The 25671-nt window shown below is 43.8% G+C and overlaps 2 protein-coding genes across 4 annotated transcripts in view; both read right to left on the reverse strand.

The window, feature by feature from the left end:
• Positions 1–662: 662 nt before the first annotated feature.
• On the reverse strand, positions 663–2429 carry IQCF3 (IQ motif containing F3). The gene is made up of 3 exons (XM_025916506.2): positions 2307–2429; positions 1862–1906; positions 663–1113 (listed from the first exon to the last, which is right to left on the reverse strand). Exons 1-3 carry the CDS (start codon positions 2322–2324, stop codon positions 718–720), a joined length of 459 nt encoding a protein of 152 aa, XP_025772291.1. The 5' UTR covers positions 2325–2429; the 3' UTR covers positions 663–717.
• Positions 2430–12629: 10200 nt separating this feature from the next.
• Positions 12630–25671, reverse strand: part of LOC112852942 (IQ domain-containing protein F5-like) — a 52580-nt gene continuing 39538 nt past the window's right edge. For 2 of the 3 annotated variants that reach the window (XM_025916492.2, XM_086698072.1), the window contains 2 exons: positions 14147–14269; positions 12630–13079 (listed from right to left, as the gene is read on the reverse strand). In XM_025916492.2, coding sequence (XP_025772277.1) covers positions 12645–13079; positions 14147–14212 — 501 coding nt within the window. In that variant the 5' untranslated portion in view covers positions 14213–14269 and the 3' untranslated portion in view covers positions 12630–12644. Of the gene's footprint in view, positions 13080–14146; positions 14270–14450; positions 14564–25671 lie in introns of those variants that run through there. The other variant, XM_086698071.1, reaches the window with a different exon arrangement.

A 25671-nucleotide genomic window follows, 5' to 3' on the forward strand; every position in this document is an offset into this window, starting at 1 on the left:
CATCATCTAAGTTAATACTGAAGTTACTAAGAATGGTGTCACACATAGGGTGGCAGTGATATCAGTGGGAGCCCTATTTTGTGTTTCAGCACCCTGGAGAAGCTGGTCCTGAGGATGGAAGCAGAGCTGAGGTTCCTTAAGATCATGATACCTGCTATTTCCCAAAGAAAACAGCATCCAAATTAGCACAAAACTTGAAAAACCTTGTGCCTAGTCACCACTAAGGTCAGCCTCCTGTGCATTCTATGGGCTGTACTGCTCTCAAGAGCCCGCAAAGTGTCTGACTTCTGTCTAGGGGCTTGCCAAATAGCCAGTGGGTGCAAGCCCCAGCTGGCTCATGATGGCAGGCTAACAGAGCATGGATTCAAAGGCGACTCTCATAAGAAGAGGTGCCTGGAGTCTTTGGGAATATAAAGCCTAACTGCTCCCAATTGCAAGATCAGGAGATAATGGTGCCAGGGCTATGGAATGGTACACTTGGCTCTTGATGTGTGAGAACAGCTTCAGGTAGCAGTTTCTGATTTGGATAGAGCCAGTGGCATATGGCCACTGTCAGTCAGCACTAAAGGGTGGGAGTGGGGGGAGAGATATCTGTCTTTTCCCACATAGAAGGTGGAGGCCTTGGGGTCTTCATGGTGTAGGAGTCACTGAGACACACAAAACCTGGTCAGACATTTATTGGGGGGCAGTGGAGTAGTTCTCCACCCTCTGGTACTTTTAGACTGATAGGATTTCAATATGGAACTCCAGCTGGTTGGGAGTGACTTCATATTGTGCCTGTAGAATATCACTGGTCTGGAAGGCAAAATAGCTCTTTGGGGCCTGAAGGATGCAGACAGCATTGCATATTCGGCAGTAACGTCGATGGCACTGCCACATGCGAACCCAGGACTGGAGCTTGACTGCCGCCTCCTCCTGGATTACATATATCTTCAACAGGTCCTGCCGCTGCTTAAGAACCCGCCTCCACAAAAGTGTTCTCCACCAGAGCTGAATCATCCAGGCCCTGAGGGCTGCCACCAGCAGGGTGCGACGTACCAGGGTGCCACGCCACCAGGCCTGGATCTTCTCAGCTGCCTTGATTCTTGCTCTGTGGCGTTTTTGACAAAGCCTCTAACCAAGCAAAGCAGAGGACTCCACATGAATTTGTTATGAACAACCACAAGTCTGGTGTCTGCCACGAAGGAGCTCTGATCTTCTTTCTTAACTAGCCTTTCCCCTGGTGGTTCTGAGGACCCAGGAGTCCTGGGTGGGGTTTTGCCTCTACTTCTACCTTACCTGTGGCCATAGACGTATTGGTCATCTTCTGAGTCATAGTGTCCTCATCTACAAAATGGGGATATGCTTGCCCTGTGATCTTCACAGGTTCTGTGGAAACAATTTCTGATCCAGAAGACCTGCCATGAGTGTGAGGAACCAAAAGGTCCTCTGAGGATGAACCTCTGCATTTATGGCCTACATCTCAACCCAGATTCCAGCCTATGATGCTGCCTCCTGATGCCTCATGCCAACCCATAGCCCCTTGAGGGTTTTCCTTTACCTCACTTCTTTTGATTTCCACTACCTTTCAGTCACCACTATATCCTTCTAAACCCAGGCTTTACTTTCTCTGGATTTCCAGTTCCCACTACTGTGCCCCACCTTCCAGTGGCCTGTCTGCATCCTGATTCCTCACCTCTCTGCTGTCTCTTCATACTTAACATAGCTCACTCAGAATAGGGAGGGAATTTATGGGGACAGGAGGGCAACACTGAGCTGACTTCTCAGCTGTGGGACCAGAGATGGATCCTTCACTTTCAAGAACTCTGTGCTCAGATGGTCAATGAACTGTGGTTCTCTCATGCTCCTAGGCTCCACCTACCTTCAGCTTCTCAGTCTCTAGTGCATCCTTATCTGGACCAGACTTCTGCAATCAGAATATAGAGAGAAAGCCTGAGTGAGGACCAGTTTCTGTGCAAAGTCCTCACAGGTCTACTTCCCCATTCTTTCTGAGTCTTTTTTTTTTTTTTAAGATTTAAAAAAAAAGTTTATTTATTTAATGTGAGAGAGGGAGAGAGGGAGCATGAGTGGGGGAGGGGCAGAGAGCGGGAGAGAGAGAATCCCAAGCAGGCTCCATGGCATGGAGCCCAACACAGGGCTCAATCTCACAACTGTGAGATTATGACCTGAGCCCAAATCAAGGGTGGGACGCTTAACTGACTGAGCCACCCAGGTGCCCCTCCTGAGTCCTTTTGAAGTCATCTGGTGCTTCCCTCTGCCATGGGCTAACTCCCTACTTCCAGGGAGGGGGTGTTTGGCTGTCTTACACAGCATTTACCGCCCATGGTTTGGGGCAGTAGTTCAGGTGTTCACACCCCCTCTGGTTGCTGCTCCATTGGTCCTGGCAGAATCAGGAAGGGTGGGAGAGGAGGAGATAGCCATGATGTCACAAGGGCAACTATGACCCAGGGACCAGGTTGCCTCAAATTTGTTGGGTAAAGAGGAAACATCTACCCATTTCCCTCCTGCCAGGGATTGACCAGGGATTGTCCTTGGGGAAACCATAGCCCCCGTGAATCTGTCCTGTCCAAAGGATGACCTCTAGTCTGGCCCACCCACAAGACTTTTCTGTCATCATCACTAAGGAGAGCTGCTTACACAGTGCAGAGGAAGGTTCCTGGGCTCAGGGTGCTTCCTGTGTCTTGCCTTCTTTGCCTCCATGCCCTTCCTCAGTATGTGGGAAAATCCTTCTTTTAATTAGTGAGTATGTGAGACTGTGAGTATGGAGGGTGAGCAGAAGGGGCTAAGGAAGGGTCAGGATGGAGGTACCTCAGCCTATTTCTATTCCCCTCCAGCTGCTGAACCCCTGTATTTCTACAGTTGTTTGGTGCCTAACAAGCCAATATATGTTCCTTAAAACAAAATAAGCCCTTCCACTCAGTGTCTGAAATTTACTGGGCTGGAGGAATTTTCCAAACATGAGTCATTATGTAAGAGACAGTGTTCCCCAGTGTAGATTCCTCTAGTGGTAGCAATGGTCATATTTGAAAGAGTCACTTAGTTATTCAGGCTTGCCTCCAAGACCAGCTGCCTCTGGCTGTCCCCACTGCCATCTCACGGGCACGCTCACTTTCATCTCTTAACTGACTCTGGATAGCCCCCTCCAGACCTCAGTGACATGCTGATGTGGTCTCTTCATTTCAAGACCTTAACTCTCCACCAAAAAAGATGAGGACTTGGCTTTCTGCCCCATCCCCAAAACCTCACTTTTTCTCCCTTCATCTTCCCCACTAGGTCACTTGCTGCCATTTAGGTCCCCAATCGCAATTTAGTGTTTATATTATCATGACTCTGTGAGTGCCACTGACCACTGTGCCATGGAGCACATTCTGGTTCCCTATCCTTTCTTGCACAACTTCATAAAAGCTTTTTATCATGAAAATGTTTAAATATATACACAATTTGACAACAGATAAGGACTCCCTATGTGCTCATGACCCAGGATAACCTGTTTCCCTGCTCTCTGCCCCACGGATGAGTTAAGCCATGGCAGAGAGTGCCATGAGGAACATCTTCCCGCATGTGTCTGTGCCTCCATGGGAGGCATTCTCCAGGGAATGCACACGGGGGTGGCTTGCTGTGTCATGGGACAGGTGGTTCCTCCATGCTACTAAATGCTGACAGATTGTTTTCCACAGTGGCACCACCAGTGCAACCTCTGTCAATCACCTCCTAATTTTCGCCGAACTGAAAGATGTGAAGTGGTGTCACCTTGCTCTTTTAATTTCCATTTTTCTCACTAGGGACTTGAGCAGAGCAGGATTCTTCAGGGTGAATAACAGGGATCCAACCTTGACACAGACCCTTTCTAGCTGTGTGCACTTGAGCAAGTCTTCCAGTGGTGTCTGTTTCCTCCTGGGCAAAGTGAAGATAGAAACATGGTTCCTCCTCCAAGGAGCTCTTGCGGAGATTCATGAAGGTGAAGTCCTTGGAATGGCACCTGGTCTTAGTACTGCTCTGTGTCTTTCAGCTCTTATGATTATTTCATCTTGACCTTCTAGCATCTCTGTGTAATTGCCTGATAGAGTCCTTGGCCTATTTTTTCTGTTGGATTCCCATCATCCTCTTGGATGACTTCCTTGGACAATCTTTTGTGGATAGATATGTTACAAATATTCTCTCCCCAACAATCATCGGCCAGCTGACTTTCTTCATGGTGTTATTCATTGCACAGATATCATTCCATCTATTTCTCCCTTTGTAATTGTGCTTTTGAAATTTTTTAAATTAGTGCTTTCTCATCTAGGGTCACATATTTTCCTGTTAAATTCTGGTTTACATCTTACACTGAGGTCTTCACCAAGTGACAGAACATGATCCTGCACATTGGGTCTCCTTCTTTCTTGGATTTAGTCCCTATTTTGGATAGAGCACATGTTATGATAGTTTCCTAAGGAAAAGTATATGGATATCAATATGTACAGATTTGCATGTCTGAAAATGACTTTTTTTTACACCTTCAAATCTGATTGATAGTGTTGCTGAGTATGGAATTCTAGACTGAAAATAGTTTTCCCTCAGAATTTTGAGGAATTGCTTTAACTGTTTTCCTAGAGGTCTAATGTTACTCTGATTCCTTTCTCCATATGATGTGACTTATTTTTTCCTCTCTGGAAGCTTTTAGGATTTTCTCCTTATCCCTTATCTTTAGTTTTTAGGATGTTCTGAAATTACTGTTGTTTCAATAAGTGATTGCATAGTGAAGGAATACATGATTCCATCTAGGTCTTAGATTTATGTCTTCATCAGGGTTCCTACTGATGAAACTCCCTACTCCCTAGAAACAACTGTCCCAACATTTCTGAGCCAACCATCCCAGATCCCTCACACCCACTAGACATGTTGTTCTCAGCCTCTCTGAGATGTTCCCCCACTCCCTGCCTCACTCACTGTATGGGGCACATTAGTTTATAAAATTTGTATTATTCAACTATTGGAAACTTTATTGTATTAGTTTATTAAAAATCATTTCTACCTTTTAATTTTCTCCATTTTAATACTTAGAGAAAACCTATTAGATCATAGATTGATCCTCTAATTTTCCAATATTTTCTACACTATTTTCTTTGTCTTTTTATTCTACTTTTTTAGGAGGTATTCTCCATTTTTAAAAGTCTTAACTTTCAAGAGCTCTTTCTTGTCCTTGGATTATTCTTTTATAGCACAGTATTCTTATTTCATTGATTTGTTATCTTTTATTAGGAATAGTAGTAATAGGGGCACCTAAGTGGCTCAGTCAGTTAAGCATCTTACTTTGGCTCAGGTCATGATCTCATGGTTCATGGGTTCCAGCCCCACCAGCTCTGTGCCAACAGCTCAGAGCCTGGAGCCTGCTTCGGATTCTGTGTCTCCCTCTTTCTCTGCCCCTCCCCGGCTCGTGCTCTGTCTCTCTCTCTCAAAAATAAATAAACATTAAAAAAAAAGAGAATAGTAGTTGTAATTGTTAAGTTTGGTTTTTTAAACCTTTTTCTTCTGTTCCCAGTACGATCTCTTTTCTTTTAAGTCCCCTTTTTTCTTTTTATTTCAGTCTCTCATGTTAATGATCCTTGGTTGTTTATTCATGTGTGTGAGCGTGGCACTAAAATGCTAAAGGGAAGCTCAGGGTGCATGGGTGCGGTTTCTTAACTGGTACCACTCAGAGTAGGTTAATAAGGCAGAGTTGGGTTTTGTTTCAGTGGGGGACCCCCCAAATTAGCATTCATTTGTTTTATTCTTTGGAGCTTGTGGTAGATTGCTTTAGTGGTCTTACATTCATACTTTTTCCTATGGGACTTTGTAGTTTCTTCCCTTAAGGGGACAGAATCTATCTTCCTGTGCCTTAGATTGGCAATGTGATGTGCTTTGGCCAACAGAATAAGGTGGAATGATGACATGCAAGTTTGGCCTCGGCTTTGAAAGTCTTTGCCAATTTATGTTTACCCTCTTGGACTTCTGCCATTGCCAACAAGGAAGTGCCCGGGGTATGAGGAAGAGGATGAGAAACGTGGGGCAGAGTTTCTCTAGACAAGCTACCCCAGTTAAACACAGCCTAGGTCAGCATGCTTACTGCTGCCTGCCACTGAGGCTTGTGGCAGTCTGCCATGCAGCATTTGCGTAGCAATAATTGACTGATGTCCCAGAAAGGAATCCCAGAACCTCAAGTCAGAGAGTGGAATGAAACCTGACTGACTGCAAGCCTTCAGGGAGCTGAGCTGGCACCAAGGGTTGGAGGCCTCACTGTCTAGCCTACACACTTTCAATTAATTGCTCCATTTTAGTATGCCTTCCGCCACCTCTGCCTTCACCTCTGCCTTCCGCCATGACTGAAATATTGGAGTCTAGATCCTCTCTGGTTCAACTTAGGCAGAAAAGAAAACTCTCTTCAGCCAGGGTGGAGGAGGGGCTATTGCCAGCTGTACACATGAAGGAAGAGAATGGGATGAGGGAAATCCAACAAATCCGTATTTAAATGTTTACTCCTCACCTTAGATTCTTAGTGTCTCAACTACACACTGTTATTATTACAGTCTTTTGATGTATTTTCATGTGCTTTACCATACTCCTAGCTCTAGTCTTTTTGTCAAAACCGTCTTAACTGATTGTGGACACTTACTTAATATGATTTTTTATCAGCTTGTCAAGTTCCCAAAAACTCCTGATCACATTCTTATAGGAATTGAGTTCCACCTGGAGATCAACTTGTAGATAATTTGCAATTTTACAATGTTGAGTCATTCTATCAATAACTATATGGTATATCTCCCCTTTTATTTGGTCTTCTGTTACCTCCTTTGAGCTATGGACAAGAGTGGCATATGTAACTTCAAGGATATGCCCTAAAAGAGAAGGAATATGCCTTTCTCCTTCTCCTTCCTCCTCGCTGGCTAGATTGTGGAGGGGATTGTTGAAGTTGAAATAGCCATTTGGGATCATGAGGTGATCTTGGGCTCACAGACCGTATACAGCAGAGTAACAAGGTAGAAGGGGCTAGGATTCTTTACCCTCTGAAGTGCCATCCCAGGGTTTGGACACCTATTTCTCAACTTCTTTGGAAAGGAGAAATAAACCTCCAATTTATGTGCGGCTCTGCTATTTTGGTCATGCTGTCCTTCACAGTGACCACACAGTTAAGATCTACCCCAGTGGTTCTCAAAGTGGGGTTCCCTAGAACAGTAGCCACAGCATTACCTAGAAAACATACTAGAAATACTCATTCTTGGGACCCTGTAAACTAAATCAGATATGTTGGGTGGGGCCAGCAATCTGCTTTGATGAGCCCCCTCACATGATTGTGATGTATGCTACAGTTTGAAAAGCATTGCTCTATTTCGATCCAACACATATAATAGGATGTCCACTTTCTTTAGGAGACACAGCTCAGAGGTTATCCTAGAAGTGAAGACTGCACACATGTGCTTTGTGTAAGTCGAGTGAGACAAGAGAAGGACCTGACAATTCTATTCATTTCTAACACAGTTGTTTCATGAACGGCTGATGGTTGCCCATGACTCCTGCCTGCTGACTTGTTGAACTAGGCTAAAGACTCCACATTTGGCTCATAGGTGACCAATCCATGATTAGATTCACATTCATTCATTCTAATTCTAGATAATTAGCTGATTTACCCATCAATCTATAGCACTTTCCCTTTTCACCACACTACACAGCATTAGAAGACCTGGGTTCATTAAATGAGAGATAACCCCACGCTTACCTGAGAATTCCCTAGGCACACCTTCTGTCAGGTTTCTAACTCAAAAACTAATTTTTGAAAACCACTTTCTGAGAAGCAGTTCACATCAAATTCAATCTCTTTTAATTTTTTTTGTCCTTACATTTTATTTAAGTCTTTTTTAAAAATTTAAATTCAAGTTAGTTAATATATAGTGTAGCAGTGGTTTCAGGAGTAGAATTTAGTGATTCATCACTTACATGTAACACCCAGTGTTCATCCCAACAAATATCTTCCTTAATGCACATCACCCATTTAGCCTATCTCCCCAGGCACCTCCCCTCCAGCTGCCCTCAGTTTGTTCTCTGTATTTAAGAGTCTCTTATGGTCTGCCTCCTTCTCTGTTTTTATCTTATTTTATTTTTCCTTCTCTTCCCCTATATTCACCTGTTTTCTTTTTTTTATTTAAAAATTTTTTAATGTTTAATTTTGAGAGAGAGAGAGACAGAGCACGAGCAGAGGAGAGGCAAAGAGAGAGGGAGACACAGAATCTGAAGCAGGCTCCAACCTCCGAGCTGTCAGCACAGAGCCCAACGTGGGGTTCAAACCCACCAGCCATGAGATCATAACCTGAGCCGAAGTTGGACACTTAACCAACTGAGCCACCCAGGCACTTCCTTTTGTTTCCTAAGTTCCACATATGAGTGAAATCATATGATATTTGTCTTTCTCTGACTTATTTCGCTTAGCATACTACACTCTAGCTCTATCCACATTGTTGCAAATGGCAAGATTTCATTCTTTTTGATCCCTGAGTAATATTTAAATGTTTATCAATCTAGTGAGATTTTTTTTTTTTTTTTTGCTGTTTTAACAAACTGACATAAGTGAAAATGAAGGTTTACTGGCTCACAAAATGAATTCCCATAGTATAGGTAGTTGTAGCTTCAGGCATGGCTGGCTCCAGGGGCCCAAAGGAATCCTCACGGCTTAGTCTTTCTCTTGGCAACTGATGGATCCACTTTACTCTGTGTCAGTTCCATTCTCAACTATTTCCATGTGGTGCCCCTAGCAGCTCTGGTTTCATAATCCTTATAATTGGTAATCCTAGGAGTTTCAATACAGCACCACAACAGAGACTCAATGGCCTGACTTATGTCATGCACTCATTCCTGAACCAATCGCTGTGGCCACATGCATAAAATATTCTGACATTTCTAAGTACTTGCACGTCCTAGGCTGAGTTTAGGTTAGGTGCATGCCTCCATCATCCAGGAGCAACCATATTGGTACCCTCCATGAGACTTCTCCATCTCATCTTTGAGGGGCTCTTAGGGCTCTTAGGGATAAGGGGCAAGCAAGACCTAGAAGAGAAGAAATACATATAAGGGAGGTTAGCTATTAATGATCTCTACCAGAAAGGTACAGATCCAGAAAATCCAGTGAATTGAAAAACAGAGACATCATGAAATGTGTAGGACAGAGGGAGGCCCAGACTGGGGGAGAAAGATACTGAGGAACAGATTATAGATATAATGAGAGACAGAATTATGAGGGATAGACCGAGACACATAGAGAGATGAAAACCAACAGAGAGAGCAGTATCTGTAGATGAAATGGCGAGACCAATAGATCCTCCTTCCATTGCCCATATATACACACACACATACACACATGGAAGCATTGCCAGAGAGACATAATAATTCCAAAAATCCTAGAATAACATGTCAACTGGGTATGAAGGACCTAGGATGGTTGTCTGAGAGATTCATTCAGGGATGGTGGGGCAGCTGTTTCCAGAAAATAGGCTGTGAACCATGGTGAAGCCACAAATTCAAGTCCTGGTAGGATTGTGTATTCATTCATTACATAAATGTTTATTGAAACTGCAAAAAGACAGCCACAACCTAATGAAAAGTTTCTCAAAGTTTGAACAGACTTTTCTCCAGAGGTGGACAAATGACCAAAAGGCACAAGAAGATGCCCAACATCATTCATCATGAGGGAAATGTAAATCAGACTGCAATGAGATACCACTTCCCACTCACTGGGTTGGCTAGAATTTGCAAAAATGAAAAAAAAGTGTCAGAAAAGATGTAAAAAAATTAGAACCCTGTACCCCATTGGTGGGAATGTAATGTCGTGTAGTGGCTAAATATTTGTAGTGACATTATTCACGTAGCCAAAAGGTACACACAATCCAAATATCTATCAAAAGATGAGTGGAATGGGGTTCCTGGGTGGCTCCATCAGTTGGGCGTCCAGCTCTTGGTTTCGGCTTAGGTCATGGTCTTGAGGTTCGTGAGTTCGAGCCCCACATGGGGCTCAGTGCTGACAGTGTGGAGCTTGCTTGGAATTTTCTCTCTTCCTGTCTCTCTGCCCCTTCCTGCCCTCTGCCTCAAAATAAATAGATTTTTTTAAAAAGTTAAAAAAAATGAGTGGATAAACAAAAGCTGGTATAGACACACAATGTTAATCAGCTATAAAAAGTCATGAAGTACTGATGCATACTACGGTGTGGATGAGCCTCAAAACCAGACAAAATATTTTATTATTCCATTTATATGAAAAGTCCAGAGTAGGTAAACTTATGGAGACAGAATGCAGATTGGCAGTTGCCACTGGCAGGAGGACGGGCTACCAGGGAATTAACGCTTAATGAGTATAAGGTTTTCTTTTCTTTTTTAAAAATTATTTTCAATGTTTATTTATTTATTTAAAAAAATTTTAATGTTTATTTATTTTTGAGAGAGAGGGAGAGACAGAGCATGAGCATGGGAGGGGCAGGCTCCAGGTTCTGAGCTGTCAGCACAGAGCCCGAAGCAGGACTCAAATCCATGAACTGCGAGATCATGACTGAGCAGCCGGACGTTTAACGGACTGAGCCACCCAGGAACCCTTTCCTTGGTTTTCTTTCTTTCTTTTTTTAATGTTTATGTATTTATTTTGAGAGAGAGAGTGTGTGTGAGTGGGAGGGGGCAGAGAGGCAGGGAGAGGGAGAGAGAATCCCAAGCAGTCTTCATGCTAGGCACGGAGCCCGATGTGGGGCTCGATTTCACAACCATGAGATCGTGACCTGAGTCAAAATAAAGAGTCAGATGCTTAGCTGACTGAGCCACCCAGGTGCCCCTTAATGGGTACAGGATTTTCTTTTAGGACCATGAAAATGTTTTAGAACTTGATACAGAAGACAGTGGTTGCTTAACATGGCGAAGGTACTAAAGGCCACTGAATTTTTAGTCTTTTTTTTTTTTTTTTTGTATTTTTAAAAAAAAAAATTTTTTTTTCAACGTTTATTTATTTTTTGGGGGACAGAGAGAGACAGAGCATGAACGGGGGAGGGGCAGAGAGAGAGAGACACAGAATGGGAAACAGGCTCCAGGCTCTGAGCCATCAGCCCAGAGCCTGACGCGGGGCTCGAACTCATGGACCGCGAGATCGTGACCTGGCTGAAGTCGGACGCTTAACTGACTGCGCCACCCAGGCGCCCCTAGTCTTATATTAATCGTTAATATTATATGGCTAATCTAAAAATGGTTATGTGAATTTTACTTAAATTATATTCATGTTTTGTGTTCTTTCATGTGATGATCAGTCAGGTGCAGCTGCAAGAAAATAGAAGCACAAAATAAAGTTTATTATACTTCAATGTCTCAAAGAAGAGGTCATCGCATGTCACACAGGGTCATCAGGTTTTTGTCAGGTGGCAGAAGACAAGGATGAGGGAAAAACTTTTCCCATGGCCTATGTTGGAGTAGGAAAGGCAAGGCAGGAAAGGGTAACAGTTTAGAATGGTTTGAGTGTTTTCTGTGGCCCCTAAGCTGTTGGGGGTGGGCAGGTGCCTAGTACCTGGCTTGGGATAATTAAGGCAGAGAAATACAGCCCTCTGGGGTGTAGAGGACAGAGAGAAAGGAAGTACCTCCCTGAATAGGTTAGCTTGCAGATGAAAGGCGTGCTCTGGGATGAGTCCTTAGCTATCTCTAAGAACTAACTGGCTAGACCTGGGCGGGGCAGTGTCTCCCAACCCAGAAAGGGACTTTTTTTTTTTTTTTTAAGATGACAAAATGACATGATATACAAAACCTAAAATATACATACAATAACATATTGGAAAGGGAGAGAGATGAAGAAACAGAACCTACTGACCTAGGTTCTGGGAACACAGATTTGAACCCAGAGTCCTTATTCTCCTGAAGCTCATCCTCTAGTGGGGGCAACAGAAAATAGAAAATGAGGCAAGATAACCTTGGGTAGTGATGGGAACTTTGAAAAGAGGAAAGCAGAGTCAGGAGCTAGAGCGTACAGTAAGGTGGGGAAGGCATTTCAATAAGGTGGTCAAAGAAGGTCTCCTTGAGGAGAGAGAGTGGAGCACCTGAACGGAGACACCTGAACGGAGGGGGAGCTCCACCTGGTAAGAGCATCCAAGGAGAGGAGGCTGCAGGTGCAAACTGCTGAGATGGGAATGTGCGGGGGAGGTCTGAATAGCAGGGTGGGCCAAGGAGGACATGGAGAGGGCGACGTGGTCAGGGCCAGACCCTGCAGGCTTATCTAGACCATGGGAGGGCTTTTTGAATTGTTCTACATTTAATGGGAAGACATGGAAGAATTAAGGGCATCAGGGGACACAACCTCCATGTGGCATAACTATAGGAGGTGCCATTTATATGGACCACAGTGTGAAGGAGTCTCCCTGGAGTTGGTGGAGTTGGTGGCCCTGCATCCCCAACTCTCCTACCCATGGCAGACATTGCTAATCAATTACAGATCCCCCTCACCCAGAACCTGGTAGTTAGAATCCATTTCCACAAGGGACCCCAGATGACCTCTGCCACTTCCTCAGAGCTGACCGTGACATGCCCGGTATCTGCCATCATTTTCCCTGACCCTTTGCTGACACAGGACCTCCTGGAGCTTGTGACAGAGATCTGGTGACACAGAGTTGGAGCAGACCTGATTAGCTCTTTATTGGGAAGGGGATGCAGTCTGTAATCTGACAAATCTGTGACCCCAGAAAAATCTCGAGTTCTAGTCCCAGATGGGATGCTGTGAGGTCATAGCTGCCCTGGAAAAAGCCACGGCTATGGCAATTATGCCAGCGCCAATACAGCTGAATGATGTGGGCAGCATGGAGCAAACGGCAGTATCGCTGGCGTATGTGCCATATGCGGACCAAGGACTGTAGCTTGACCACTGCCCGTTCTTGCTGAGCGTAGGACTCTAGGGCTGCTCGTTTCCTCTTTTCCAGCAGCTTTGCCAGTGTCATCTTCCACCACTCCTGAATGATCCATGCTCTGAGTGTCGCATGCAGCAATGTCCTGCGCACCAGGGTGCCCCGCCACCAGGCCTGGATCTGTATGGCTTTCTGTTCTTGGTCAGGGAGCTTCTTTTTCTTTGGGGGAAGAGGTTGCAAAGACAAAGAAGGGACTCTCAGGGGACATTCCCCACCCAACTCAGCTCCAGGCTGTGCCAGGAATGGCTCCTGATCCTTTGTCAACGTCCCCTTCCTCAGGATTTCAGGAAGACTAGGCAGGGAGCCAGTAGACCAGATAGGTGTCCTGTCTCTTCCCCTCTCTGATTAATGGACCTGGACACGTCACACTGTCTGTCCCCTGCATCTCAGGGCCCTTATACGTCCTAGCTACCACGTGGTGACATGGACCTCGTTGGCCAGCCTGGAACCAGTACATCAAGTATCGTGTTGCACATGGGCCTGGCCACCTACCTGGGGTGCAATATCCCTTCCCTTACATCCCACTTGGAGGCTGGAGAAGTGGCATCCTTTGCTCACCTTTCATGCCTGACTCCAGCCCAACCCACAACCTGCTGTGTCCCTCCGGGAAGTCACAGTATAGAAGTTTCCCTGCTCCACATGGTCTGGAGTCCTTACTGAGTGAGAATGAGTCTTACTCATTTCTCACTTTCACTCTTCTTGGTTCTCACACCCTTGACTTTAGTTAGCATGCATACATGCACACATGTGTGCACATACACACACACACATGCTCCCACACAGTTCTACACTCAGCTCTCCCTGTTCGTGGCAATGCCTTCCCTACACTGGCTCACCATTCCACTCCCCAGCTTGACATGGTCTGATCCCCACTTGTTCCCCTCCCTACAACCAAGTCTCCGTGCCTCAGTCACCCACATTTCTCTGACCGAGAAGGAACTAAGAGGGGAAGATAATCAAGGATGAGTCCATCCCTACTCACTCCAGCTTGGGATAGGCCAACCATTCATCCTGGTTGCCCAGGGACGTTCTGGGGTTATGCTTATTGTTCCTGAGGAATAATTGATACCACTATCTTTCACCTGTGGATCCTAGTTCAGATGACAAATTCCAGGATCATGCCATGCTATGGGGCACAGAGAGGACAACCCATGACTGTTGAGTGACTCAGGTCAGAGATGCTGCAACTAGGAGTTAACCTTCAACTTTGAGGACCTCTCACTCACCTTTGGTGGAGGGGGTGGCGGTGTGGGTGAAGGCTGTATTTTTTTCTTTTTCTCTTTCTTCTTCATTGATCTGGTTTCATCAATGTCTTCTTCTATTGTGATTTCACAAAACTGGCCATCCTTCTGTAATCAGAGTTTAGAGGGGAAAGGTATCGGTAGGTGCTCTTTGTACAACTTTGTGCCAAATCCACCAAACACTCAACCTCCTGCCTTGCCCAGAGACCCTAAATGTAGGACTGGCACCCTGAGTTAACTGTGCAAATCCACCTTCCCCTGACTGTAACTTTGGGTGGCTCTCTCTTACACAAAACCAAATGCCCATGACTTGGGACATAAATGGTTCAAATCCCCTCCAGTCTGCAATCCCCTAAATTCCCCATGATTAGGAGCTCAATGTTTTCACTGCCCCCAGGTCTGTGCTCTCCCAGCCACAGCCCGGCAGGAAGAGGGAAGAAGGAGACAGGGTTATGATGTCATAAGTGTACCTATGACTCAGGCACCAGGATGGTTCCAGATGTAGAGTTTGTTTTGGTGAAAATGTGGAAATCCTCCCACTCTTTCCTACATCAAATGCCCAAAATTCGGCTAAAAAGGCAGCACACTGAAAATACTGGCCCACTGGCACCAAAGTGTATATAGAGACAGTCATTTCTGGCTAGTTGGTAAAAACATAAAGTTGAGACAATTTAAACATTTATTAATAGAGAATTCAATTACACACATTTCAGTTCAAACAAATAATGGAACCAAATAAGCATTAGAAACAAGGAGTTTGGAGCAAAATCTTAAATGCTTCACAAAAGGTTTATGAATGGCTGGGAAGCACACGAAAAGATACCCAACATCATTAGTCATGAGGGAAAGGAAAATTTGCACCACAATAAGATACCTTAGAGAATGACGAAAATAAAAAATACTGACAACACCAAATATTGGCAAAGACACACAGCAGTTGAATCTCTAATAACACTGCTGGTGGGGGTTAGAAATAGCATTTGGAAAGGGGTTTGGCAGTTTCTAATGAAGTTAACCATATATCCACCCTATAACTCTGCAGTTCTACTCATAGGTATTTATACAAGAGAAATGAAAACACATGTCTGCAAAAGAGCTGTGCGTGCCTGTTCATAGCAACTTTATTCAAAGAGGTCAACGTTGGAAACAACCCTAGTGTTTACCAACAGGTGACTAGACAAAGAAATTGTGGTATATTCATTTAATGAAATAACAGACGGTAATAAAAGTGAACAAACTACTGATACACATGATAACAGATGAACCTCAAAAAACATTATGCTAAATGAAAGACATCAAAGAGCATTCACAGGATGATTCCATTTATATAAAGTTAGAAAACAGGCAAAACTAAACGATAGATAAGATAATTCAGAATGGAGTTGACATCTGGGGGTAAAATGTAAGAAGTGTTGCCTGCAAACAGCACAAAGAAAGAGAAATTTGTTTACCTTATTTTGGATGGTGGTTATCAGGGAATACAGAATTATGAAAACTCATCAAACTCTATTAAGAAGCACTTAATAAAGCCACAAAAAGGGGGTATGTAGAGAGGAGGCCATCTAAGGTTGGAAGGTGTTAGTGTGAAGTTAACAGGATGAGGGGGTAGGGGAAGACAGGTGTAGGCTGGAAGATGCAGGCAGAGGTGGGAGGGACACATGGAAGGCACGGGAAGCACCTGCTTGGAGATATAGGTGTTGGACAACCTCCAAATGCCAGGCTTGCATCTTTTAATTTCTTTCGTAGTTTAGATCACGGCCCAGAAATTTTTTACTATATTGTTAATTTTTTTCCTTTTTTTTTAAAGTCTACTTATTTTTGAGAGAGAGAGCATAAGCGAGGGAGGGGCAGAGAGAGAGAGGCAGACACAGAATCCAAAGCACTCTCCAGGCTCTGAGCTGTCAGCGCAGAACCTGACATAGGACTCAAACCCACGAACCATGAGATCATGACCTGAGCCGAAGTCGGATGCTTAATGGACAGAACCACCCAGGAGCTCCTATATTGTTACTTTTCAATCCATTCAAGCATAATTAAAAAAATATATATTTTGATCAGTTCTTCCAGTATTCTCCAGTATTTTCCAGTAATTAATCCTAATTACTTATCACAGCATTATCAGAAGTGGAAGTCTCTCCTGGATCATTTGTGTGTTTTTAAATCGAAGCACATTGATACACAAGGTTAAATTAGTTTCAGGTGTACAACACAGTGATTTTAACAAGTTGAACCCCTGCTATATTTTTATCCACTGCCTTATTTTCAACTTCCATCACGTTTTGTTAACAAAATACAGGTGTCTTTTTTCAGCATTCTTGCATTTATTAAAATTCAAAAATCAAAATTTGATTCTTGTACCAAAGGATTTGTAAACAAAGCACATACAGTCATACGTAGAGCACATGTAACAGTGAAGAGCAGCACCAACCCCCACCCCCCGCCAGTAAACCTTCTAGAATAACAGTCACCAGTAGAGAATTCTGACCAAGAGCTTCTAATGATGGAATGTGTTAAAGCCACACTTACCCCCACAGGCCAGATGCAGAGCCAGGTGAACACAGCCTGGAACCAGGCTCCAAACCATTCTCATTCATCGCAGCCCATGGCACAATCTCAGGACTGCACAGACCACTACGGCCTCTCTCTCATGGTTTCACACCGTCCTCCTTCCGGACATGCAAGCTTGGTTTCCTTGTATGTGTGCTCGTGGAAGGGGTGACAGCCCCACAGGCTCCAGCTGTGCCTCATCAGGGCAGGAGCACACCCTTCATGCTCCTGGAACCATCCAGGAAAGTGACAAGGAGACTGGTGGGCGGGAGAGGGACAGAACCAGCTTGCAGAGGATACCTCTTGGGTAACACCATTCTTCTCTTTTTTAAAACAGTATTAAATTCAGAAGCACACAGGAATATAAAAATAGTAATCCACTATGTTTCATTATCAATACATCTTGGATTCTTACCCTGCCCTTTTAGCAAGGGTTTAAAAGTTTTGGAAAAATCTAAACAACAGACCTATCCATCAAAATAATTCTGCAGAATCTTTCTGAAATGACCCAGAGAAGAATATCAAATGGTGTTCACTAGTCCCAGTATACAGAATCTCTGTGACTTCCTGGAATTCTAGAAATATCTAGTGCAGCCATATGCTGCAATATGCAAAATGTTCAGCAGGTTTTCTGATGTATCTCTGACAGTTTTCATCATCTGTGTGAAAGAACTGCCTTAACAGAAGAGATCCAGTTCAGATTCAGTATCTTGAGGTGGCAAGTTCAGGGCAGGGGGCAAAGGCACCACGCAGTAGCTGAGCTCTAGGGAGAGAAGCCTCTGGAAGGAGAAGCACCAAGACCTGGATGCTTCTACTAGTTGCTGGCTATAGCAGCCCCATGACCCTTTCTTTGATGTCCAGGGTCATTGCCATCCTGCTCCCACCAGACCTAGGAGTAGATGCATGAACTGTGATCTTTCCTCTTCAGGACAACATCTCAGCCACCACCTCAGCTGAGGATCTGTCCACCTGCTCCTTGCTCAGCTCAAAGCACCTGCGGGCGACCTGCGACCGTCTGGCATCCTCACTCACCATCAGCTCCCCGGTACATGTATATGCCCATGGCCTGAACCTCAAGGAAGAATCTCTCCACATCTTGGTAAGCTTTTGTGTATTTGTGCCTAACAATGAGTTCACACCACCCCTGGTGAACCTCTGTGTCCTGCTGGGGGAGGTGGTATGTCTTCTCCAGGCTTTGCAGAGTTCAGGGTTCAGAAGTCTTCTGCTCCAAGGGGTACTCCAGAAGCAACACAAGCTTGTCTGGAAGGAGATTTTCAAACACTCCTTTGGTCTCCCTTCGTTTCCATTGTCCGGGTCTCCGGTTCACTGGAATCCATTTTCTCAACCTCAGAGCTCACCTGTCAAGTGCAAGGCCTCGCTCAGCCCGGATCTGGCCCTCCCTCTGCAGCACCTGCCCATGTAAGGTGAGCGGTGGGTTCACCTTACCCCCCACCGCCTGCTGGCCCATGGGAGAGCAGTGGGGAGTGCGCGTGGCTAGCAACAGCTCAGGCGCAGAGTGGGCAACAAAATACAGGTGTCTTTTGATCCAGCAAGAAACTCTGTATTTTTAATAGATGAATACTGCAGATTACATTTATCATAATTTCTAATATGCCTGGACTTACCGCGATACTGTTTTATGGCTTCCATGCCTGGTTTTCCCAGGAAGTGGCCAGCAGAAGGGAGGAATGCTTTGTCACTCAGCCCCTGGGGAGGGAGGCTGCATGCACAGATGCTGCTTCTCAGCTCTTGCTCTGACCTTCCCTGCTGGCTCTGGCTACAGCCAGACTCTGTTGTCCTACCCTGAGTGGAGATGCCTGGGCAAGGGATGCAGAAAAATAAAGCCCAATTTCTATACTCCCTGGGGACACGTGTTAGAACATGTTCCCTGTCTCTATTCCCATCCCAGTGAGCCTGAACCCTAGGGTCTATTTCAGAGAGGAGATTTGCCAGATCTGTCATCAGGAGCAGAGGCTTAGGGTGGCCTCGACCCAGGCCCTCTTCTATGTGATAGATTTCCATAAGTGGCCATCAGGTTGACTGAGCATGAGGTAGGCTAGGGTTTCCTATATCATGGCATTCTCTATTTTAAGCTCCACCTAGCTTTGCAGACCAGACAGATAAAACAGGAATCAAGGAGGGACCCGGTAATACTGTCTGGGGTCCTGAATCTAGCTGCAGCTTGAGCCACATCTGCCCCTTGAAAAATGGGCCTCCAAAAGATAACCACATCAAATCTCTGGAACTTGGGAAAGTGACCTCCTACCGTAAAAGATGGGATTAAGTGAAGGGTCTAGTGAGGAGGGGCTTATCCTGGATTATATGGGATAATGCGATCACACGCACGCTTCATCAGAGAGGTGCTGAGGGAGTTTTGAGAGAGACACAAAAGGGAAGGCGATGTCAGGATGTAGGCAGAGGTCACGGCAGAGGTCACAGCAGAAGCTGGAAGAGGCAAGGAAGGAATTCTCTAGAGCTTGTTGGAGGAGTATGGCTCTCCTGATTACCTTGATTTCAGACTCCAGCCTACAGAACTGAGAGAGAACAAATTTCTGTTGTTTTAAGCTCCCATGTTTGTGGTAATTCGTTGCAGCAGCCACATAAAGTAATACACCCCGTAAGTTTTACGTGAAATAGTAAAGTTTCTTTTGCTTAAGCCAAGTCAGTTTTCTGTCATTTGCAACTGAAGGAGTCCTAATTCAGACAGGAGTTTGAGAGAACAGAGAGGCAAAAAGCATGGGGAATGTTGTCTGAGCATAATGGAGGAGAGAAGAGGGGAAGGGGAAGGGTAGAGAAAAGGGGATGATGAGCCCTGCTAATGTGGCGATGTGGACACTGTTGCGGGGAGGAAAAACAGGTGGAGTCAGCGCAGCAATGGGAACCGATAGGACCATTATGATTATCAATTATGACATAGGAACATCCATGCCATATCTACAACTGTGTGTGCATGCGTGCGTGTGAGAGAGGCAGAGACAGACAGAGAGACAGAGACATTCAGAGAGAGAGACAGTGATCAGAGGGATGAAGCTGATCTGAGACACAACCCAAGAACTGCCAACCTAAGTCTGCCTGAAAGCCCAAATGATGGAGCACCAGCTTTGTGAGAGAAAAGAAGTCAAATAGTGATAAGCCAAATTCCAGTACCTAACAGAACAAAACTGGGACCTGTTTGTTGTATGCAAAGACATAAAAAACCTGGCCCCATACTAAAAGGAATCAAGGTAATACAAAGTTAGGGTCAGGGGCTAGAAAAAGCAGAACTTGCCTGAGGAAGGAGAAGGAAAAAGGAAAGGAAGTGGTCCCTTCTCAAATCCACGTAACTGCCAAATGTGTAGACAGCCTTTATTGGTACACACAAGGGCAGACCCAGCCATGGGGGATGCCCAGCCACCACTATCCTCATCAAAGATGATTGTTAAATTTTTATAGTGTTTATTTCCCTTATCCTCCCCCCTTTAAAAATAAGGTCTTTAGGGGCACCTGGGTGGCACAGTTGGTTGAGCATCGATTCTTGATTTCAGCTCAGGTCATGATCTCATGGTTCATGGGTTTGAGTCCCACGTTGGGGTCTACACAGACAGTGTGGAGCCTGCTTGGGATTCTCTCTCTCCTCTCTCTTTCTCTGTTCCTCCCCTGTTCTCTCTGTCTCTCAAAAATAAATAAATAAACATTTTTTCTTTTAAATAAGGGCACCTTGAGGCACTTGGGTGGCCTGGTCGGTTAAGCGTCCGACTTCGGCTCAGGTTATGATGTCACGGTTCGTGGGTTCAAGCCCCGTGTCGGGCTCTGTGCTGACAGCTGGAAGCCTAGAGCCTGCTTCAGATTCTGTCTCCCTCTCTCTCTGTTCCTTCCCCGCTCATGCTCTGTCTCTCTCAAAAATAAATAAAGATGAAAAAAAGTTAAAAATAAAATAAAATAAAATAGGGGCACCTTGGTGGCTCAGTCAGTTAAGTGTCTGCCTGCAGCTCAGGTCATGACTCTTGGGTTTGTGAGTTCAAGCTGTCAGCGCAGAGCCTGCTTCGGATCCTCCATCTCCCTTTCTCTGTGACCCTCCCCTACCTCACACATGCTTGCTCTCTCTCTCAAAAATAAACATTAAAAAAAAATTTTAATGAAAAAAATTAAGAAAAAATAACGCCTTTATAACACATACATAGAATATGTATCTAGACAGGGACCATATTGTGCAATTCAATTTGTTTTACTTACACCTTCCATGTCAGTCCATAGAGAACAACCTTATTCTTTGTGGTTTTATTAAGTGCTTCTTAATGGTGTTTGATGAGTTTTCACAATTCTGTATTTCCAGGTAACCACCATTCCAAAACAAGATATAGCAAATTTCTCTGTCTCTTTGTGCTGTTTGCAGGCAAGACCTTTTATACCTAGATGTAAATTCTATTCTGAATTATTTTACCTGTATTTTCCTTTTGCCGGTTTTCTAACTTTATATAAATGGGATCATCCTGTAAGTACTCTTTAACGCCTGGCTTCTTTCATTTAGCATAACATTTTTAAAATATTTTTGTGAGAGAGAGACAGAGTGTGAGCAGGGGAAGAGCAGGGAGAGAGGGAGACATAGAATTCAAAGCAGGCTCTAGGCTCTGAGCTGTCAGCACAGAGCCCCATGCATGGCTTGAACTCATGAACTGCAAGATCATGACCTGAGCCAAAGTCAGACGCTTAACCGACTGAGCCACCCAGGCACCCCTAGCATAACATTTTTGAGATTCGCCTATGTTGTGGTTATCAGCAGTTTACTCATTTTCAAGTTAAAATTTCTGTCCTATGAATTTGACTGCTTGAGGTGCCTCATATACATGGAATCATTTCTTTCTGTGAATGACTTACTTCACTTAACATAATGTTCTTAAGGCTCATCCATGCTGTAGAATGTGTCAGAATTTCTTTCCCATTAAAGGCTGAATAATGTTCCATTGCGTGTATACACCACATTCTGTTTATTCATACATCTGCCAATGGCCACTTGGGTGGCTTTCACATTTTAACTGTTGTGAAAATTGCTGACATAAACATGGGTGTACAAATATCTTTTTGAGACTCATTTTCAATTCTTTTGGGCATATACCCAGAAGTGGGATTGCTAGATCACATGGTAAATTCTATTTTTAATTTTTTGAGCGTTCACTGAGCTGTTTCTATGATGGCTGCACCATTTGACATCCCCACCAACAGTGCACGAGGGTTCCATTTCTCTACATCCTCCCCAACAGTTGTTATTTGTGGGGTTTTTTGTGTTTTTTTTTTGAGAGAGAGTGCAAGTGAGGGAGGGGCAGAAAGAAGGGGACAGAGGATCTGAAGCAGGCTCTGCGCTGACTGGCTGACAGCAGCGAGCCTGAGGTGGGGCTCCAACTCACTAACTGCAAGATCATGACGTGAGCCCAAGTCGGATGCTCAACCGAGTGAGCCACCCAGGTGCCTCTGCTGGTTTGTTTTTTTTTAATAGTATCCATCCTTATGAATGTAAGGTGTGTCTCACTGTAGTTTTGATTTGCATTTCCCTAATGATCAGTGATGTTGAGCATTTTTACGTGTATTTATTGACCATTTGTATGTCTTCTTTGGAGAAACACTTATTCAAGTCCTTATTCAAATTGGGCTGTTTCTTACGGAATTTTAGTTCTCTATATACTCTAGATATTAACCTCCTAATCAAATATATGATTTCAAGTATTTTTCCCCATTCTGTGGGCTGCCATTTTACTCTGACAATAGTGTCTTTTGATACACAAAATTATAGCTCAATTTGTCTATTTTTTGGTTTCCTGTATCTTTGGTGCCACATCCAAGAAATCACTGCCAAGTCAAATGTTGTGCAGCTTTTGCCCCGTGCTTTCTTCTGAGAGTTTTAGGTCTTACATTCAGGTGTTTGATCCACTTTGAATTAATTTTTTAATATAGGTGTTAGATAAGGGTCCAATTTCCTTCTTTTGCATGTGAAGATACAGTTTTCCCAGCACCATTTTTAAAAAAGTTTCCTTTCTCTTTTGAGTGGTCTTGGCATCCTTGTCAAAAATTACTTGACTACATAAGTGAGGGTTTATTTCTGGGCTCTCTGTTCTATTCCATTCGTCTGTCTTTATGCTGGTACCACAGTGCTTTGATTACTGTAACACTGTAGTAACTTTTTTTAATGTTTTGTTTGTTTGTTTGTTTGTTTGTTTGGTAGTAACTTTTGAAATCAGGAATCAAGAATGTGTGAGTCCTTCAGTTTTGTTCTTCCTTTTCAAGGCTGTTTTGGCTATTCAGAGTTCTTTGAGAGTCCATATGAATTTTAGAATGGACTTTTTCTATTTCTGCCAAAAAATGTCTTTTGAACTTTGATAGAGATGGTGTTGAATCTATAGATTACCTTAAGTCTTCCAATCCATGCATATGGGGTGTGTTTCCATCTATTTTTGTCTTCTTTAATTATTTTCAGCAATGTTTTGTTGTTTTCATTGAACACTTGTCTTTCATTTTCTTGGTTATGTTTGTCCCTGTTTTATTCTTTTTTATGCTATTGCAAATGAATTTTGTAATTTCCTTTTCAGACTGCTCATTGTTAGTTTACCGGGAACAACTGCTTTCTATCATTGACTTGGCATCTTGCTACTTTGCTTAATTAATTTATTAGTTATCACAGTTAGTAGAATCTTTAATGTTTTCTACATATAATATCATCTGTGAACAGAGATAATTTTATGTTTTCCTTTACCATTTGGATGCCTTTTATTTAAATTTCTTGCCTAATTGCTCTGGCTAACACTATGTTGAACAGAAGTGGTGAAAACAGACATCTTTATCTTGTTCCTGACCTTAGAGAAGCTTTTAGTCTTTTACCATTGAGTACCATGTTCACTGTGATGTTCATATATAGCTTTTATTATGTTGACTTAGTTTCATTCTATTCCTAGTTTGCCCAGTGTTTTTATCATGAAAAGGTACTGAATTTTGTCAAATGCTTTTTCTGCATTAATTGAAATGATCGTGTGGTTTTTTCCCCTTCATTCTGTTAATGTGGTGTACTACATTGATGGGTTCTGTATGTTGAACCATTCTTGCATTTCAGGAATGAATCCCACTTGGTCATGTGTATAAAGCTTTTAATATGCTGCTGAATTCAGTTTGCTAGTATTTTTTAGGATTTTTGCATCAGAGTTCATAAGGAATACTGGTCCAAAGTTTTCTTTTCTTTCTAGCCAGCCCTGCACATGTTTTTGATGATCCCTTGTCTTCGGGTCAGCTTTCTTTCCTCTTCTTCTGTGGGTACTTGAAGATGTCCTTCCCAGCTAAATCTAGATGCCACTCAGCACGTATCTCTCCAGCTCTCCTCCGTGCTTCACAGACACACTGTTGGTCCTTTTTATTTTTTAGATATTGTACGTGAGGAACAAAATTTGAGCACTGCAGCCCAGTATATAAAATTCTTGCTCCTTACTACATGAGATGGTACAGGAAACCCAGGTATCCAAAGGTTTAATACCTCAGGGCTGGTGCCTTAATTTTCTTCCATAGCAAGCCAGCCACCTCAAGATTTTCTATGGCAGCCAATGCCAACTGGAAGGACAAGGTCCACCAGGACTTCCTTCCTGGGCTTTTCCCCAACCATCTATGTATATGTCTGCCATGGCACTGGGTCATGGCTGTGGTGACATGGTCAGGAGGAGATTTTACTTTGTTTCCCTTCATGGATTCCCTTGGGCTAGCTCATGTGATGGAAGCAAATATAAGGAAGAGGATGTTCTGGAGATGCATGTAAAGAAATGGTCATAAAATGGAGCATCTTGAAGATGCGGATGGAATTCAAGGCAGCTTTGGGCTCTGCAGGGCTTTTGCAGAACTCACTCTGGGCCACTTTCTCCAGTTCGGTTAATTTTTATGTCCTAACTTTTCTTGCTACCACCATTTCTTTATGATCTTTATTCTTTTTCTTTTCCCTGCCTTGTAACATTGATTACTGAGGAACTGGGGCTTGGCCACCACCGCTCATAACCCTCACATGTCTAGGCATGAGCCTCAGCTCTGCTACTCCCTTTTCAACTGTCTCTACTTTTTACAATTCGAACTTCAGGGCACCAGAATTTTTTTCTTTTTTAAGATTAAAAAAATTTCATGGGGCGCCTGGGTGGCGCAGTCGGTTAAGCCTCCGACTTCAGCCAGGTCACGATCTCGCGGTCCGTGAGTTCCAGCCCCGCGTCAGGCTCTGGGCTGATGGCTCAGAGCCTGGAGCCTGTTTCCGATTCTGTGTCTCCCTCTCTCTCTGCCCCTCCCCCGTTCATGCTCTGTCTCTCTCTGTCCCAAAAATAAAATAAAACGTTGAAAAAAAATTAAAAAAAAAAAAAAGATTAAAAAAATTTCAATCTCTACACCCAATGTGGGGCTCAAACTTACAACCCCAAGATCAAGGGTCATATACTCCACCGACTGAGCCAGCCAGGTGCCCCAAGAATGTTTGCTGATAGTGTTGTGTGCTTAAAAACAAGGTTCCACATATCCAATAGCTATTTCAAATATTATCTTTTTTTTGGTCCACTTTATCCTGTGAATGTCCAGGATAAGTATACGTGTAGAATTTTCTACTTGTCTCTGTAACTCTATCAGCTTTTTGTTTTTTTTCTACAAGTTAAATGTTTATTTTTGAGAGAGAGAGAGACAGAGAGAGAGAGAGACAGAGAGAGACAGAGTGCAAGTGGGGGATGGGCAGAGAGAGAAGGAGACACAGAATCCGAAGCAGGCTCCAGGCTCCAAGCTGTCAGCACAGAGCCTGATGCAGGGCTCCAACCCATGAACTTTGAGATCATGACCTGAGCCGAAGCTGGATGCTTAGCTGACTAAGCCACCCAGGTGCTCCTATTTACACATTTTGAAGTTATGTTGTTGAATACATACACATTCCCAGTTATTATGGCTTCTTGGAATAATGTTCCTTTCATTGGTTTAAAAAAGGACCTGCGGAG

Source organism: Puma concolor, chromosome A2, assembly GCF_028749965.1.
Source record: "Puma concolor isolate L17-30 chromosome A2, mPumCon1.1.hap2, whole genome shotgun sequence".
Lineage (NCBI taxonomy): Eukaryota > Metazoa > Chordata > Mammalia > Carnivora > Felidae > Puma > Puma concolor.